At 44.0% G+C, this 16222-nt stretch overlaps 4 protein-coding genes across 5 annotated transcripts; 3 read left to right on the top strand and 1 right to left on the bottom strand.

The window, feature by feature from the left end:
• The first annotated feature begins 313 nt into the window (after positions 1–313).
• Positions 314–8031, top strand: LOC147185576 (tetratricopeptide repeat protein 13-like). 2 transcript variants are annotated; one of them, XM_086104102.1, is made up of 23 exons: positions 314–535; positions 1342–1436; positions 1518–1593; positions 1670–1740; positions 1822–1887; positions 2131–2223; positions 2333–2449; positions 2642–2752; positions 2868–2950; positions 3048–3189; positions 3365–3539; positions 3620–3776; positions 4048–4178; positions 4271–4403; positions 4583–4675; positions 4760–4843; positions 5089–5173; positions 5253–5362; positions 5507–5642; positions 6382–6461; positions 6663–6741; positions 6856–6935; positions 7011–8031. In XM_086104102.1, exons 1-23 carry the CDS (start codon positions 367–369, stop codon positions 7123–7125), a joined length of 2481 nt encoding a protein of 826 aa, XP_085960228.1. In that variant the 5' UTR covers positions 314–366; the 3' UTR covers positions 7126–8031. The 2 variants fall into 2 exon arrangements, with proteins under 2 accessions (XP_085960228.1, XP_085960229.1); XM_086104103.1 differs by having other exon boundaries at positions 315–535; positions 5256–5362.
• A 120-nt stretch (positions 8032–8151) lies between these two features.
• Positions 8152–11428, top strand: LOC147185575 (uncharacterized). The gene is made up of 9 exons (XM_086104107.1): positions 8152–8405; positions 8825–8903; positions 9014–9067; positions 9375–9420; positions 9497–9627; positions 9965–10079; positions 10162–10284; positions 10518–10655; positions 10816–11428. The coding sequence occupies exons 1-9, from the start codon at positions 8300–8302 to the stop codon at positions 11080–11082; spliced, it is 1059 nt and encodes a 352-aa protein (XP_085960233.1). The 5' UTR covers positions 8152–8299; the 3' UTR covers positions 11083–11428.
• A 130-nt stretch (positions 11429–11558) lies between these two features.
• LOC147185574 (uncharacterized protein C1orf198 homolog) lies at positions 11559–14836 on the bottom strand. The gene is made up of 6 exons (XM_086104108.1): positions 14384–14836; positions 14008–14058; positions 13563–13685; positions 13133–13300; positions 12653–12985; positions 11559–12452 (listed from the first exon to the last, which is right to left on the bottom strand). Exons 1-6 carry the CDS (start codon positions 14687–14689, stop codon positions 12396–12398), a joined length of 1038 nt encoding a protein of 345 aa, XP_085960234.1. The 5' UTR covers positions 14690–14836; the 3' UTR covers positions 11559–12395.
• A 370-nt stretch (positions 14837–15206) lies between these two features.
• LOC147185573 (dolichyl-diphosphooligosaccharide--protein glycosyltransferase subunit 4) lies at positions 15207–16186 on the top strand. The gene is made up of 3 exons (XM_086104279.1): positions 15207–15218; positions 15651–15787; positions 16082–16186. Exon 2 carries the CDS (start codon positions 15652–15654, stop codon positions 15763–15765), a length of 114 nt encoding a protein of 37 aa, XP_085960405.1. The 5' UTR covers positions 15207–15218; position 15651; the 3' UTR covers positions 15766–15787; positions 16082–16186.
• Positions 16187–16222: the final 36 nt, after the last annotated feature.

Genomic DNA, 16222 nt, shown 5'->3' with positions numbered 1-16222 from the left:
AATTTGGCGTGTGGAAAAGAGCTGGCGTTGGAGGTTAAAGTCAGCCAAAGAAGAGGAATGGTAGGAAGTGGAGCAGGATCAAAGATGGCAGATAGAAAAGATCGGACATATATGTATAAATCTTTAATATATGGGATTACTCCCCAAATAAAACGAACAGTATTCCCTTTCATTGGTTCAATAATTTATTCTAAATTCATGTAATCCACTCTCCAGTCCAGTAAGTGGCAGTAATTGACGTCAACGCCGGTTGCCTACTGGCATTCAAATCCAACCCATGAATGGATAAGAACGAAAGAATGAGGTAAGGGGCGTGGTTAGTTGAGCTAAAGTGGAAGCGCGTGCACGCGTGAGTCCCCACCGAAAATGGACACTGCCAACCGGCTCGCTGTTGTAGTCTCGCTGCTCTGCAACTACCTGTGTCGAGCGGCGCTGGCTACCGAGTTCATCTCTACGCTGACGCTGTTCAACAGCGAGCTAAACAAGCAAGGGTGCATCTCGCTGTCCGACTGGGAAGAGTACGCGGCGGACTGCGGTAAACGAAAAAGGGGAAACAACCGGGGGAGGAAAGTGTTTTCGTTTTGAACGCCACGTCCTTTTACTCAGCGAGCTAATGCTAACGTATCGTAGCGACTGACAATGCTTTTGACAGCCAGCGGGCGACTTTATTTTTCCCCTACTGGTAGTCGAGATTTTGAATGTCTGTGAAACAAGTGATTTGGTGTGATAAATAATTGTTGATAATATTAGAAATGTTACAAAAACTACAAGTGGCACCCTGTTTAGTTTTTAAATGTATCTTAATTGTGTAGTCAATAGTGTCATCGTTAAATCTTGCTCGACTGCTTTACTATCCGATGGGCATGGAATCATGCTAAGACTTGTTTCTTCGACTTAATAATAAACAGTTCGCGAACAAGTGACAATGACACTGCAGTGAATCGTTTGTGTTCTTTAAAATACAGAGAATTTAAAAAAAGATTGGAGAGAGCAAATAATACCCATATTAAAAAAAACGAATAAAACAACCAGGTTGCTCTTGATCTGATTAATGCATAGGTGTCAAACTCAGGTCCTGGATTGGCCGGTGCCCTGCATGTTTTCCCAAGTCTCCGTATTGCAACACAACTGATTCAAATGATCAGATCATCAGCCAGCTCTGCGGAAGCTTGACATTGAAACTGTTCATTTGAATCAGATGTGTTGTAACGGAGATTTGGAAAACATGCAGGACAGCGGCCTTCCAGGACCTGAATTTGACACCCATGAATTCTAATGTACTCAAGTACGCACTTTTTTTAAATGGTTTTGGTCCTCAATGTCTCACCTGCCTCTTTTCAGAATCATCCATTTTGCAGCTGGACGACCCAAGCTGCGAGGAAGGCAGCAACCAGCCCTGCGAGTCAATTTTCTCGCTGAATGCTGAGAAAATTCTTGTGAGATCACACACCAGAAAAATACTTCACGCATCATAAAATATATATTCCGATTTGGAAATGTTCTTTGTTTCTGCATAGAATCAAGCCAAACTGTTTATAGACCAGAAGAAAATCCCCCACCCCGTCAAAAACGTCAACACAAATGAGGAACTTGGTGCGTTGTCCTAATTGAGACTTGCCTCCTGGTCAAGCACCTCCAACTTTTGTTTTATTCTTTGTTTGTTGTTTAGCCATTGGCTACGTTCTGATTGGCAACGGGCTCTATGACGAAGCCATTAAACACTTCTCTGTCCTGCTGCAGGTAAGTCCAAACATCATGTCATCATAATCTCAATATCTGAATGATGATTCATGTTTTGTTTTGTTTTTCCTTTGGCTGCAGAGTGACCCCGAGCTGGTCAGTGCCATTTATGGCAGAGGGATCGCCTACGGCAAAAAAAGTCATCAGGTGAATAACAGAAAATTGTTTAAATGATGCCATGTTGATGCGACTGAATTTTCTCATTTACATCCTTTCGTTACTAACTGCAAAGTAAGTCATGTACATCCCCAAAAAATGTGAAATCTCCCTGGATCATGGACACAGGGTTTGCTTTTTTTAATTAAAAAAAATTTTTAATTAAAAAAAAAATATATACTGTATATTTTAAACATATCTGCAACTGCTGTTGCTCTCCGCTGTACTCTCCAGGACATCAAAAATGCTGACCTGGCGCTGTATGAGCTCACCAGAGTCATCACACTGGAGCCCAACTGGCCTGAAGTATACGAACAGAGAGCAGAGGTTAGCCGCCATCTCACCACAGGGCAACATAAGTTCCCATTTCCTGACAAAAATTAAATAAATCACCCCCCCTGTTCAGCTTTAATAACATTGCTGTGTTTATGCATAGATTTTGTCTCCTCTGGGTCGCATCAGTGAGGCTCTGGCAGACCTGACCAAAGCCATCCAGCTCCAACCATCAGCTCGACTCTACAGACACAGAGGGACACTGCTTTTCATCTCAGAGGTTTGAAATATAAAACACTCTGTGTGCGTGTCCACGTTTGTTTCTATCAGTGGCGGGCCGTGCATTTGGTAGCAGGGACTTCAGTGGGGAATTGCACGATATTATACACCTTTTAATACACCCCCTCTCCCCGCCCCATACAAGCAATATTTGTGTGTGTGCATGCTGACCATCACGTGTCACTTCTACCAGGACTATGTGGCGGCGTCGGAGGACTTCCAGCAGTCTTTGGAGCTGAAGAAGAATCAACCTATCGCCATGCTCTACAAAGGCCTCACCTTCTTCCACAGAGGCTTGCTCAAGGTGCTGACTTATTGGTGACCAAATTAATATTTTTACACTGAGGGCTGGTTGGAGACCTCCAATCCGCCATCCATGGGTCATTAAAAAATGATACCAAGCTGTGTTCTATCCTCAGGAGGCCATTGAGACGTTCAAAGAGGCATTGAAGCTCAAGTCTGACTTCATCGATGCTTACAAGAGCCTGGGACAAGCCTACAGGTTCAGCCACTTCCTGTTGTCGTTTTTAAATTATTATTTTTTCCTCACATTTCTCGACCGGTTTCATTCTACTCTTCTTCCTTTGCTGTCTTCACAGAGAGCTAGGCGACTTTGACGCAGCGATGGAAAGCTTCCAGAAGGCCCTCATGCTGAATCAGAACCACATCCAATCCCTGCAGCTCCGAGGCATGATGCTCTACCACCACGGCTCCCTCCAGGAGGCCATCAGCAACTTTAAGGTGGTCCCGCGGGCTTCAAAGCGCAAACGTTGACGGCCGTATGAAACGGCTAAATGGATAGATGCTGTATTTTCTGATTCAGATCTGTCGTGGCCGTTTTGCAGGATATTGATACTCCCTTCCACATTTGTCTCATTAAATTTCAAGACAAATGAACGGCGTCTTTTCCCTTCAGAGGTGTCTGCAGCTGGAGCCATACAATGAGGTGTGCCAGTACATGAAGGGCCTGAGTCACGTGGCCATGGGGCAGTTCTATGAGGGCATCAAAGCACAGACCAAAGTCATGCTCAACGACCCACTGCTGGGACAGAAGGCCAGCCCCGAATACCTCAAAGTTAAATACCTCCGAGGTGGTGACCGTCATTGTGGCAATTTTTAGTTCCAGATCACTTTGAGTATAACTCGTGTGATTTTTGCTTCATAAAACCAGAATACTCTCGCTACCTGCACTCCCACCTGGACGTCCCGGTCGCCGAATACAACGTGGACCAGGACTTGCCGGGCAACTTTAAGAATCACTGGGCGAAAAATCTGCCCTTTCTCATCGAAGACTACGAGGAGCAGCCCGGCCTGCAGCCGCATATCAAGTACTTAGTTGCTCCCTCCGTCCAGTTTTTTTTCCCCCAGCGTTTTCTCCAGTTTAGTAATAATAATGAATACATTGTATGTAGAAATGGCCATTTTTAAAAATGGTCAAGATGAATGACAATCCGGCTTACCTAAAACCTGTCAACCTGTGTTTCCGTTTACCGAGAGCATGGCTAGCAAGTTGCAAGCATCCAGTGAGAAGGTCTTTCCTCGTTCTTCTCAAACTCAACGACGCCGGTCATCCGTCAACTACTATTTACTCCCTTTCAGGGATGTGCTGCCACAGAACTTTGAGTCCTACAGCAGTGACGTCCAGAAGCTAATCTGCACGGCCGACCATCTGGGGGCAATGATGCAGTACGACACGCCGGGCTTCTTGCCCAACAAGAGGATACACAGAGGTGTCTGAAATGACCACATGAGTACTCAGGTAGTGGCATTTCAAAAAAGAAATGAAATGGGGAAATAACGGGATGTGCTTTGCTCTGTCCAGCCATGGGCCTGGCGACGCTCGAGGTGATGCAGGCCATGCAGCGCACGTGGAGCAACGCCAAAGTACGCGTCAATGGCAGAACCAGGCAGATGCAGTGGAGGGACATGTTTGATATCGCCGTCAAGTGGAGGAGGTAGCAAATCTAATGTCTTATGGTTTAACAAAGTCTAAATGCACGACTGCCCCTGGTTTTGCTCCTTGCCAGTGTCAAAGGATGACATCCACCGATTGCGGCTTGTCCTGATTATGTTTGCAGATAAGCCAGACTTTGCAAAAAACGTTTTAATTATTTCTTTATTTTCCTGTCTGGAGGATTGCTGATCCCGACCAGCCGGTTCTGTGGTTAGACCAGATGCCTGCCAGGAGTCTCAGTCGTGGCTTCAACAATCACATCAACCTCATCAGGCATGCAGGATTTAATAACCTCGCTTTTATTGGATGTTTTTTTTCCTCAAAAGACAATCCCCCCCCCCCCCCCTCTTTCCTCAGGGGCCAGATTATTAACATCAGGTACCTGGCTTACTTTGACAACATCCTGGATTTCATCAAAGACAGAATACTGGTCTACCACGGGTGCGCATTCACATCACATCTTTTGCTACCACACTTTGCTTTCTTCAGCCTGAATCGGTTGAAGAAACGGTGTTAGCCTTCATGCTTGTTCTGCCTTCATGATAACGAACAACAACATGACAATCATACATAAACGAAATGTACACATCATTTTGAATTGTTACACACTCCTGCGAACGCATGGTGGCTGTCACTCTGCTTTCCTCCCCGTGAAATGTACATTGTTATAATTTTCATTTTCGCAGGGCGTACAACCCTAAAGGGTTGGTCGAAGTCCGCCAAGCCCTGGAGAAGGTAAATAAAGTGGAGGATCTTCTTCCTATCATGAAGGTAAGGCTGAAGTGAGGGGAAACGGTGGACTCGCAGTGCTGTCGGCATGCATTTGCAGCTCAGTGTTTGTTTCCTGAAGCAGTTTAACAGTAAAACCAGGGATGGTTTCACCGTCAACTCCAAAGTTCCCAGCTTGAAAGATCCTGGCAAAGAATATGACGGCTTCACTATCACCATTACGGGAGACAGGTGACCGGGCAGTACTATCATCATCTTTATTTAACCCTTTTTTTTTTGTAATTCCCCCCTACATTCTACACATTAACTCCACATAATTCGTGTACTTCAGCAGCTCTTCAGCATTTATACGAATTTGTTATTGCCATCTTCCAGGGTGGGCAACATGCTGTTCTCCGTGGAGACGCAGACCACGGAGGAACGCACGCAGCAGTACCAGTCGGAGATCGAGTCCATCTACCGGGAGCTGACGACCAAAGGGAAGGTCTTCATGCTCTCCGCCGAGTTTGCGGTGGGTTTGCTCGAAGAATCTGAAGCAACATATATAGCTTCGGAGTAACCTTTTGGAGGGATTGCAAAAACAATCGCCTGTTACCGAGGGCGCAAGCACACATTAGAAGTTGTTCCGCTAGTTCTATAAATTAGTATTTCATAACTTCTCTGAGCAAGTAAATGGATTATTTCCCCGCGGCTTAGGAAAGCGCTCACGAGCTACATGAGTACGAACCAGACCGAAAAAGCTGTTGCAATGCATTCTGGGACTTGTAATACCAACAGTATGTCCTCACTGGGCAGGTTGGACTATTAAAAAAAAACACATACTTTTTTTTTCTATTAGTCGAAAATATAAACTACATAAAAAACAGACTGAATAAATGTTTAAATAGAATTTTGGAGTGTTTGGGGGAATTGTTTCAGCAGTGACATCTACATTGAAAGGGGGTGCTAGTATAGAAAGTACCATGTCGAAATAGAAGTAAACCTAATTTCAAATACCAATTTAAAGTTGAGATATTTTATAAAAGGCAATAACAAATGGGCAGTGTGTGTTTTGCAGTGCACTGTAAAAGTGCTTTTTCAGAGAGCACAGTTCTGGTAAACAATGTTATGGTCACTGAGCCCTCACCTTGTTTGTCCGTCTATGGAGAGGTTACACTCGGTTCAGCCACGTGAAAGCCATACATAGTTCATTACATTTTTTTGTCATGATTGTTTTTCCACCTGACCGAGGCAACCTTTGCTCTTTCCAGGACGCCGACGCCGTGTGCAACCTGATCCTCTCGCTGGTCTATTACTTTTGTAACCTCATGCCACTCTCCAGAGGCTCCAGGTAATCATTGCCAAGGGCCATCAAATACGGTTAAAAAGAAATGAACCCATGGTACCTTGAATTACACTCAGTTGAGCGCCAAGGCCCAGCAATCCCCATGCCGTATATAAATTGAGTTGTACATCCCTGACATTGGCATTTATCACATAAAAAAAGACAAGAAGTAATCAGTCATACCTATTTTTCCTCGTGTGTGGTCAGCGTGGTGGCCTACTCTGTCATGATGGGGGCAGTGATGGCCAGTGGGAATGAAGTCAGTGGTCGCATCCCCAAAGGAAAGGTAGCGTAACTTAAACGTGACGCATCTGTTGTTCCGGAGAAATATCAAGATGTACAGTATATTTTCAAACAACAATCCATTTCACCTGGGCTCGTTATTTATTTCTGTTGTAAGCTGGTGGACTTTGAGGCCATGACGACGCCCAGTCCGGAGACTTTCAGTAAAACGGCAAAAAGCTGGATGCAATTCAAAAGGTGAGATGAATGAAATCTGTAATTTAATCATAAGGCTCATAATAAATTTCATATTGTTGTTTTTGTACTCCGAAGCTTGCCCTCTTGGTACCAGAGTCTGCCCTCCGTGGCGGAGACCTTCCCATCCATCAGAACCATGATCGAAGTCCTCAACGCAGATTCGTCGTCACAATGTTCAAAGAAGTCCTAGCACAAAACACACGTGAACGGGAGTTTAGTTCAGGACAAGTTTTAAATTGGTTGGTGGAAAGGGACTGACTGAGAATTGACCATGAATTTACAAAAATCGAACAAAAGTGACATTGGGAAAATTCTGCCAAACAAGTGTAAAAAAAGAGGGTGGCACAATTAGGTTTGGGTTCACAGCACATCTTATTTATAAACCGGAATTTTTTTTCTGTCACTCGCACAAACACACAAAGTGACTCGTGTAAAATAAGAAAAAGCACACAAGTAAAGCACATCAAAAAGTGTCTCCAAATAGTGTATTTGGAGATGCATTTATTTGGGGTTAAGCGCAACAGTTTACAAACTTTACCGGCAGTGTTGATGAAGTCTACTTTAAGGGGATATTAGGATGAATTGATTGTCTCTGGAATATGGAAAAACATTTGTGTTTGGACAAAGTTGAGATTGTCAAATGATGTTTAAAAAAATAGAACCCAATTTTTATTAAAAGTAAACAAGGACATTTTACTTGAGCACAGGGTCCTGGAAGCTTTTTCATAGTTTTGGGAATGTTAAATTAATGGAGATAAAAAAAGATAGAACAAAAAGGTTATAATTTTTGTGAGCACCATTTGTGGGTAAAAGGTTTTGGGTTGTTTCTAACGGTTCCAAAGGTTTTATTTGGCCATCATAGAATCACTATTTCAAAAGTGAGTTTTATTTTTGTTTCCAAATTTCTGATTTTACTCATGTTCGTTGAAATTAGTTTCAGCGTGGAGGCAAAAGGCTTGCGGCAGGCAGTTCACCTTTGAATGTTCTTTTTGTTCCAAGTACAGTATCAACTGTTATTTGTTTTTACCACTAGTGCAGAAACCTTGCAGGGATTATTGAGTGAATGTTTTCCAGCCAATAAACTGGTTGAGACGTGTTGATGTGTTCTTTGTTGCCTTTTTTTTTCTAATTGGGAAATGACTGCTTACACAGAATGTTCAGCCAAGCAAGAGAAGATTTGACTGCATGGTGCCCTATGTAAAATAATACCCACAGTTCTCATTTTCATAGGTAGAGGCCGCCAAATCCTTCCGGTCGACGTAGTGGTCACGTGATGTCCCGGAAGTGCCTTCCTACCACTTTTAGTGTATTTTATCGTCGGAGTACTCTACTGTCCTTAGTGTTTCAGGAGAACACTTCTGGGCATGGAGGAGGACGTGATCCCGGAGGAGAACAGCCTCGCTGCCGCTCTGAAGCAGCTCGTCAGTCTGGGCAATGCTCTGCTACAGCAGGCCAAGAAGGATGCGGAGGGTAGGAAAAGTGATTTGGACCATTCCATTCATTTACAGTACTTTTACGAATTCATAGACATTTACTTTGCTGTTTGAACCGCTTTTTATGTCATTCATTCTCCATAGAAGTCACAATGAAACTAATTTCGAAAATGAGCTGTCATATTTTCGGTGCAAAATCAGCTGTGTCGAATTTGGATTTTGCTTTCATTTTGATTGAAGCACCCTAAACTCGATGAAATGTCAATAAAGCATCAGGTACCTTGAGTTGAAACCTGTTCACAGCAGCGTATCCTAAACAAAGATGTTTTTAGTTGCATTAACATTTTTACAAAAAAATGTTCTCTCCACAATATAGTGCCTTGCTTCTTCATGGAGAATTGCAGATTGTCATTCTAAAACGTTCAAACAAATCAAGTTTCTATCGTTCTCTTCAAGAATCAATGGAGGACTTTGTCCCCTACAAAATTGCCACTTTGTTGGGCCTGATTGCAGCTGGAGCAGATTTCTACGAGAGGTGAGCTTCATTCAACCTTGTGTTGAAAAATGATAAGAAAAACAGCAACAACAGTAGGTTTTGTACATTACAATACCATAGTACACATTAATTTACTTGCTCTTTCTTAGCATCGGAGTGAAGAACAAAAGCGAAGCCCAGGCCGCCTGGCAGAAGTTGTATCGGTAAGTGTAAATAAACCAAAGGTCGCAGATTACCATTTGATTGTGAACATGCCACCTAAGTGTGTGTAGCAGGTTAAATGATCGCCATGATAACACATGTCTCTATAAAGTACATTTATTCTTGTCACAGTCTCCCCTCCGTGCATCATACAAAAAAGTCAAAAGAAAAAGCAAACGTGAGAATGCAAATATTAATTTGGTTTGACTTTTTCAGGCAGATATTGGTTCAAATTGCACTCGCGCTTTTAAGGTTCTGATGTAGTTGTAATAAGCAAGTTATCCAAAGTGCTTATTTGTGTTTTCACAGCCATGCAGCAGTGAGAGAACAGGTGGAGGAGCTACTCCAGCTCCAGGTTTGTCCCACGAAATGCACAATCTTTATACAATTGCTCCTCTTAGAACAGTGTGTGTGTGTATGTGTCTGCACAGAGCAAGTGGGACAACTTCCTGGAGCATGTGGACCGAAGCCTTCAGTCATCTTGTGCTCCTGTGAAGTTAGGAGGAGAAACAGCAGACATATTTAGCCCTGAAACTTTGTTGACTGATGGACGGAGTGGAAAGTGAGTATGCGCAATGCCGTTTTAACACAATATTGGTGCATTCCTCTGAAACTTAAAAAGGACACTTTAGCCTATAGCTATGTCAGTTTAGCATTATATAGCAGCCCTTTCCCAAAACATTTTGATCATGCACCCCCTTCAACACGCTCTCTCCTATCCCACCCCAAGGTTTTTGTTCGCCTCAGATATCGAGTTAACCGTAGCTCTCTAGCTAGAATGTATTTTTCTTTAATCTGCTCTTAGCCCTTTATTGTTAGCCATTAAAACACGGCTAGTCAGGTAAGTTAGTCAGCTGGCCGCATAGACAACTTCAAATATGATTGTGTTGCATTTGAAGGCGTGTCACCCTGGATCACTACCGTTCTTCGGGGCAGAAGCTTCTGCTGGTCCTCATCAGACACTTTGGATGACTACCGTGACGCGACCATGTGGCCGAGCTTGAGGGCAGCAGGGTTAGTTCGCCCAGAATTCACCAAACAAACATAAAAATGACTCCAATTAAATGTTTTTCACATGTTCTGTTGTCATCTACAGGCTGCCCTGGATGCTCGGTCTGTGAAGGTCGTGGTGGTGTCTTTTGGGGCACTGGAGGGGGCTCGGTTGTGGCTGCAGCAGACTGGATGCTCCTTGGACTTAGTACTGGATCCACAGAGGAAGGTAGATTACAGCTAGGGTTAGGCAATTATCATAATCTATATCACCCATTTGTTTGAGTCTCTTCAATTTTTTTCTCGATCGTAGTCTGTTGTGCAAAGCGTGACTGCAATTCCCGCTGAACATTCCCTAGACGGGAATTCTGACTTTTGGGCTGGGGTGGGAAACATTTTATTTTAAGGCGGAAATATGACCTAGCCCTAATTCCAGCTAAATAGTTGTCCTGTTGGTTTTAGATCTACCGGAGCTTTGGACTGATCTCGTCCTGCGCTAAAGTAATGAACTTTGACTCCATGCTCCGGTATTCCGAGTACCAAGCTGCCAAAAGAGACTTCCCTGAATTCCCCATGCACATGCTGGAGGACATCTACCAGGTACATCTGAATCTTATCGCAGCTAGCCAGCTTGCTTTCAGGTAGCCAGTTGGCCTCACTCAGCCTGTTTGCCACCTAACTTATCCCACTAAGTTTGCTAGCTAGCCAGTTTAATATTGTTCGCCACGTAATGCTGAATCCTGAAAACATATTTTTCCAGATGGGAGGTGACTTTCTGCTCAGCGATACCAACAAAGTCCTTCTGTCCCACCCAAGCAAGTACCCGATGGACCGACCCACACTCAGCGACATCCTGCGGACAGCGTCTAGCTCGACTGAGCTAGTCGCACAGGAAGCCAGCAGTAGTGGCGCTCCACTGCACGCCAATGACGTCACGCCTCGCACTCACGACACCGTGAAGAGGTGCGACCGATGCAAAGCTGTGCGAACTGGGCGCCCCTTTCTTGCTGTCAGGTCTTTGCTATAACTGAAATATGAATGATTACGAACACCATTTGAGCATTAGGACCATGTACTAGTATGGTTTGTACTAGTATTGTTAGTACTCAATTGTAGGGCAAATTTGGCAAATGAGTAATAGGACTATTTTAATATTGGAGTGGTGCTAAGCTATGCATTAGTTGACATCTATGTGGCCAAAGTGGCACTAGTCATGCAAAAAATGTCACTTGCATAAGATATACGATACTTCTACTGGTTCTACTCGTGCACTAAATAGTCTTTCCAGTGATGTCGAAGAGCCGACTAGTACACAGACCTTAAACTTTGTACTAAGGATACTGAATAAATGTTCAAATTCTTTCTACAAGCAATGCAATACCCATCTTATTTGAATTTGGCACCTTTGTGTGGCCAAATGATGTAACTAGCTTTGTTTTCAGTGCACCCCCGGAAAAAAGTGGATTTGGTTGACTGATGTCTACAGTAATAGAAGACAAAAAATTACTTTTTCCTGATTTTCCTTTATTGCAATGTGACTTCATAATCACAGAATGCAAAGCGAGCGCACATGCATGGAGGTCCTGAAAACCAGTGCACTAATATCTCAGTAAAATAGTTCTCAAGTGGCATTTAGGACCCGTCGCAACATCGCCTTTAAAAAGATGTCTTGTGTAAGGATTCAGACGAGCATGCGACGTGATGCTAACTCGCGTGTGTGTGAGTGTGTGTGTGTGTGTGTGTGTGTGTGTGATTGTGATTGGTCAACACAAGGCTACAAAAGTACCTGATAAACATTCATCCAAGAACAATGAATGTAACATTTAGATGAGGGCTACAATTAGCAATTGGTGGGGTTTACTATGTTGTTGCCATGATTACCTTCTTGCTGAACTGTAGTATTTTGGCTCTCAAGTCAAAACAAAATGTGATATGATTTCTTAAGGAATTGGCTCTCATTACATTAGCCAAGGCAGTTAGCATGTGGCTAACAAACAACAAAGGCTTTACTGCATGTTTACATGCACTAGCAAGAAAGTATTGTGCTAGAGCTAATCACCAAACAAGAGCATACATTGTAGTTTTTGCACTTCAAGAGAAAAGCTCTGTAATGAGTGAAATCGGTGGCGCTCGCTAACACCAATCAAGCTAACGGATGCTGATGCAATTGGCATGGCAAAGGTCTGGTAAAGGAGTCTCGAGGTCAGGCAGTGGTAAGCGAGAAGTGTTCATAACAACAAACACCTCAAAAACTGTAAAATTGGGGCATGTAATTGGATGAGTGGAATGTCGGTGAAGTGGCGATGACCTCATCCAGCGGCCCCGTATTCACCGCCTGGTTTACCAGTTGTCCAGAAAGTCGAATCCTGTCTTCAGGACGTTGTTGCTGGTGTTAAACTGAAAGGAGAGGACATGTTAGTGAGCGATTGAGGTGATGGACAATTTTGACGCTTACAAACTAACGTTTAAGTTAATGTTAGAAACCAATATTAGACCCAGATGGAAGCTAATGTTCAAGCTCACATAGGAGGCAAACAGGTATAAGTGCTCACTGTGTAGAAATTAAAATAGAGTTGAATTATTGCAGTCAAGGTCACCTGGGGAAAGGCAGGACTACCAGGCGAGGCGTTGTCCTCTTTCTCCTTGTTGCCGGGGAAAGTGGGGCTCTTGACAAGGGGGCTGGGGAACACCTCATCCACGGTGTAGCTAACAACTGGGAGAGTGCTCTGCGACCGCTCCCAGCCCGCCACCGATGACGAGACGCTGAGCGCAGGGACGGGGGTTGGCGAAATAGAGATCGCGGCAGGAGCCGGGGGTGCTGCGGCAGGAGGCTGTGGTGCAGGAGGCTTGGGTGCCCGTTGCTTGGCCGGCCTGGACAGCGCCAGATGGTGAGGTTCCGACTCCGGCTCTTTGACGGGGAAAGACGTCTCCTGTGGCCAAACACATTGAAGCTCTGTTCTTAACAAGGACCGCCGAGCTTTTAGACTGCTGTAATATTTGCTGTATTCATTTTTTTATACAATTCTTTCCCCTTGAAAATTGTTATTCAAAATTTATTAGAGTGGACCATTGCTCACCTGGCGCAGGTACGAGGGGAGCGTCTTCTCCCCTTTCTCAAGGGACTTGATCTGGCTGGGCGTCAGTGACTGGAAGTCTGCTTGCTCGCCCTCCAGGCGCGAACGCTCAGCGCTGATCTTCCAGAAAGCAGACTCCTCCTCGGGACGCCTGCTTTCGCTCACCGACACCTTGATAAAACAAATAAGTCGTTTTATATGATGCTATAATATACATCTGATGGCAGAGTGCCAGCAATCTGTTCCAGCATACTCAACCCACTTTCACTTTTGTTTCTTTCCCTTGCATTTTAAGAAACAAAGAGAAATGCGTGTGAAGGGCATGTGTGGATCTTCTCATAACTTCAACCCAAGTGAGAACCTTCAAAGGCTCAAACATAAGACCTACTTTTGAGATCAGATGACCCCCTCTCCCCCACCAAACACTAAGTACCTTGGTTCCAGTAGCACTCTTGCCATTTTGAGTGGAGTGAGGGGTCTTTGCAGATTTGGCGTCCCCCTGAGAGACGTAAATGCCCTGGTCTGGCCCAGGTGTAAAGCTGAATTCAAGCTGGCTCTGAAAGACAGTGACAATGCTTTCAGGGAACATTTTAGAGTGGGATGAGGGCTGGCTCATGTTCGATCTGCCCTTAAAAAAGCCAATTCCACCATGGAGAAAAACTCATAGCTAGCTCACAGATTTGGCTGTTACTTCAGGCTCCAACATTTTTTCAATTCAAAGGGTTTCCACAGAAAGGATCATTGCATTGTTTTCAAAAGCTCCTTCCTGCGCAGCCTTGACTGGATCGGGGAGCCTTATTTTGAAGGCATCCCGCCCGGTCAGCTGTTTACAAGACACGTCCCAATGAATGAATTAATTAACAATTAATCATGTTTACCTTGGTTTCCCATGAGAATGGGGCTGAATGCTCGTCTCGCCATGTGATGTCCTGGACACAAAAGAGGAAAAACGCTATTTCACCTGCCATTTTAGGCTCCGACAATGGCTTTGTTAAGTACGTCGCGTCACGAGAAAACTCGGAAAGAATTTGTGCTCACTACAAATCTCGAAAAGCACTGAAATGGACGACGTGACTACAGTATGTCGTGAACTATTAGTGACGAGATGTTAATTTAAACACAGCCAAACAAAAACTTCCAAGGCAGAAACTACAAGCTAGCTGTATCCACTGCTACGTGGCTAGCGGTTCGCAACGCAGCAAGAATGGCCTAAAAACTCTGGTTTCAACTCCCATAGTGAACGTCTCTAGGCACCTCTTCCCCAAAACGGACGATCTTCTGTCCGGTCTCTATGAGGAGCTTGGGATAGCAGACCATCTCCTCCCGTTCTACTCGGTGCATTGCATATCGGGCTTGGATGTGCGGGTCCATCATCCAGTTGTCGATGGCGTTGTCCTGCTCTTGTGGCGACATTTTGTCCCACGTCGAGCCGTGCTGGTTTTTGATTTTCTCCCGCTCCTGCATGATCTTCTTGGCCATTGAATTGATGGACGAAAAGTATTGGAATTTCTTCTCATCCATGTTGTGGGCTTCAAGCCCTACGACCGACGCGGCGGCCATCTTGTCCGTCTTCCAGCTGTTTTTTGTTGTGGTGAAAACACTGTCACTGCGTGGGCGGGACCTGAATGATTCAATGACTTAATGTGAAATTAGGTTGTTTCTTACTGTGGGCCGGTGGCATTTGGACAGCATGCGAATAGCAAGTGACCAAAACAACAAAGCAGAAGTGGAAAAGCGTACTTGCACGCTGTTCTAATGTTCCCCCACCTTCCGAGTATTTGAGTTACGAACCGTTGCTTGGACCACAAGGACACTGTACAGTTTATCTGTGGTTTCATTGTTCTTGTTCCTGATTGTAAAGTGTCAGTGTTTTGAAAGGCGCTTATAAATAAAATATATTATTATAATCGAACAGTATAACGTATATTTTTCAATGGTAAATCATATTTACGAGGTACATGGAATGCAGCATTCAGGTGGGTAAACGTGACGTGGCTTTCCTCTTAAACCGGAAGAGATTCAAGTTCTCGTGTCCGAAGAGCTCCTAAAATCGTCACATTTCTTCGAAGAAAACAGCTACAGGGATAATGTAAGAAGTCATATTGTTCCGCAAACTTACTACAAACGTACACGGCCTGATTTGGTCAATGTGTCGTTGTCCTGTTTGCTAAACAACTCCCAGCCTGATATTACTAGCTTACTCAACGAACAGTTTTGAGCATTTTCCATGAAGATGTGTTGTATTTTTGGACAGGATTTCCTGTTGCTGCCGTTACCGAGTACAACTTGGCTTCCTATGTCCACAAAGATGAAATAATATACAGTCTACACTTCATTTCATACCATCCGTGTTCCTTTCATTCCTTTGCTTTTGTTAATTACCTTCCTTCCCACTTTCAAGGCCCCTTGCCTTTCAAACTGTCCTCCCACAGTTTCCAAGTTAATCATTTTAAAAGGATGTCCCTATTTTATGTTGTACATCAAATGTGCTATCTGTGGTCAGATTTTTTTTTCTTGTCAGAATGGTGACAGACGTGCAGTTGGCCATCTTTGCGAACATGCTTGGCGTGTCCCTGTTCCTGCTGGTGGTGCTGTACCACTACGTGGCCGTCAACAACCCCAAGAAGCAGGACTAAAAACCAGTCGCACCCTGGGCAGGTGAGTGCAATCTCAGCAGCAGCCAACAAGGCATCCTGTTTGGTGATTATATGAAACCGGGGTCAACTTATTATCGTATGATGGGAAGACAAAACTTTTGAACCTCTGAAAATGAAAAGAAATGGAGAGCATGGATCCAAACAATACCAGTTTTAGTAGCAGATACTGGCCCAAATGCTAGGTCAAAATGGAAATACACTTGAAGACTCAATACTTTATTTTTGTTTCCAAAACAGTGAGGCGCTCTACAAAGAAAAAAAAATGTAATGTCATCAATTTCTTTTCACTCTGCAGATGGGAATCACAACCACCTCCCCTTCCCAGGAAACAACAATTCCCCTCAAAATTCCTGAGGATTGTGCAAGAGTTACTTCTTTTTCAATAAAACATGCAAAGAAATTTCCTTTCCTCTACTTTTATCTATAATCATGTTTT

The sequence above is a fragment of the Hippocampus guttulatus genome, chromosome 23 (assembly GCF_054856545.1).
Source record: "Hippocampus guttulatus isolate MCC_2025c chromosome 23, RoL_Hgut_1.0, whole genome shotgun sequence".
NCBI lineage: Eukaryota > Metazoa > Chordata > Actinopteri > Syngnathiformes > Syngnathidae > Hippocampus > Hippocampus guttulatus.
The sequence above is the reverse complement of the archived record's forward strand: the minus strand, read 5'-3'. Positions and strand labels throughout refer to the sequence as shown.

What these genes read in the sequence shown, in the direction of transcription:
- LOC147185576 (XM_086104102.1), top strand. Translation starts at nt 367, where the DNA reads ATGGACACTGCCAACCGGCTCGCTGTTGTAGTCTCGCTGCTCTGCAAC. An exon ending in GTCGCATCCCCAAAGGAAAG is followed by an intron (nt 6,742 to 6,855) that starts GTAGCGTAACTT and finishes TTCTGTTGTAAG; the next exon opens with CTGGTGGACTTTGAGGCCAT. An exon ending in AGCTGGATGCAATTCAAAAG is followed by an intron (nt 6,936 to 7,010) that starts GTGAGATGAATG and finishes TGTACTCCGAAG; the next exon opens with CTTGCCCTCTTGGTACCAGA.
- LOC147185573 (XM_086104279.1), top strand. Translation starts at nt 15,652, where the DNA reads ATGGTGACAGACGTGCAGTTGGCCATCTTTGCGAACATGCTTGGCGTG.
- LOC147185574 (XM_086104108.1), bottom strand. Translation starts at nt 14,689, where the DNA reads ATGGCCGCCGCGTCGGTCGTAGGGCTTGAAGCCCACAACATGGATGAG. An exon ending in TCGTCCGTTTTGGGGAAGAG is followed by an intron (nt 14,059 to 14,383) that starts GTGCCTAGAGAC and finishes TTTTGTGTCCAG; the next exon opens with GACATCACATGGCGAGACGA. An exon ending in TCCCCTCGTACCTGCGCCAG is followed by an intron (nt 12,986 to 13,132) that starts GTGAGCAATGGT and finishes GTTTGGCCACAG; the next exon opens with GAGACGTCTTTCCCCGTCAA.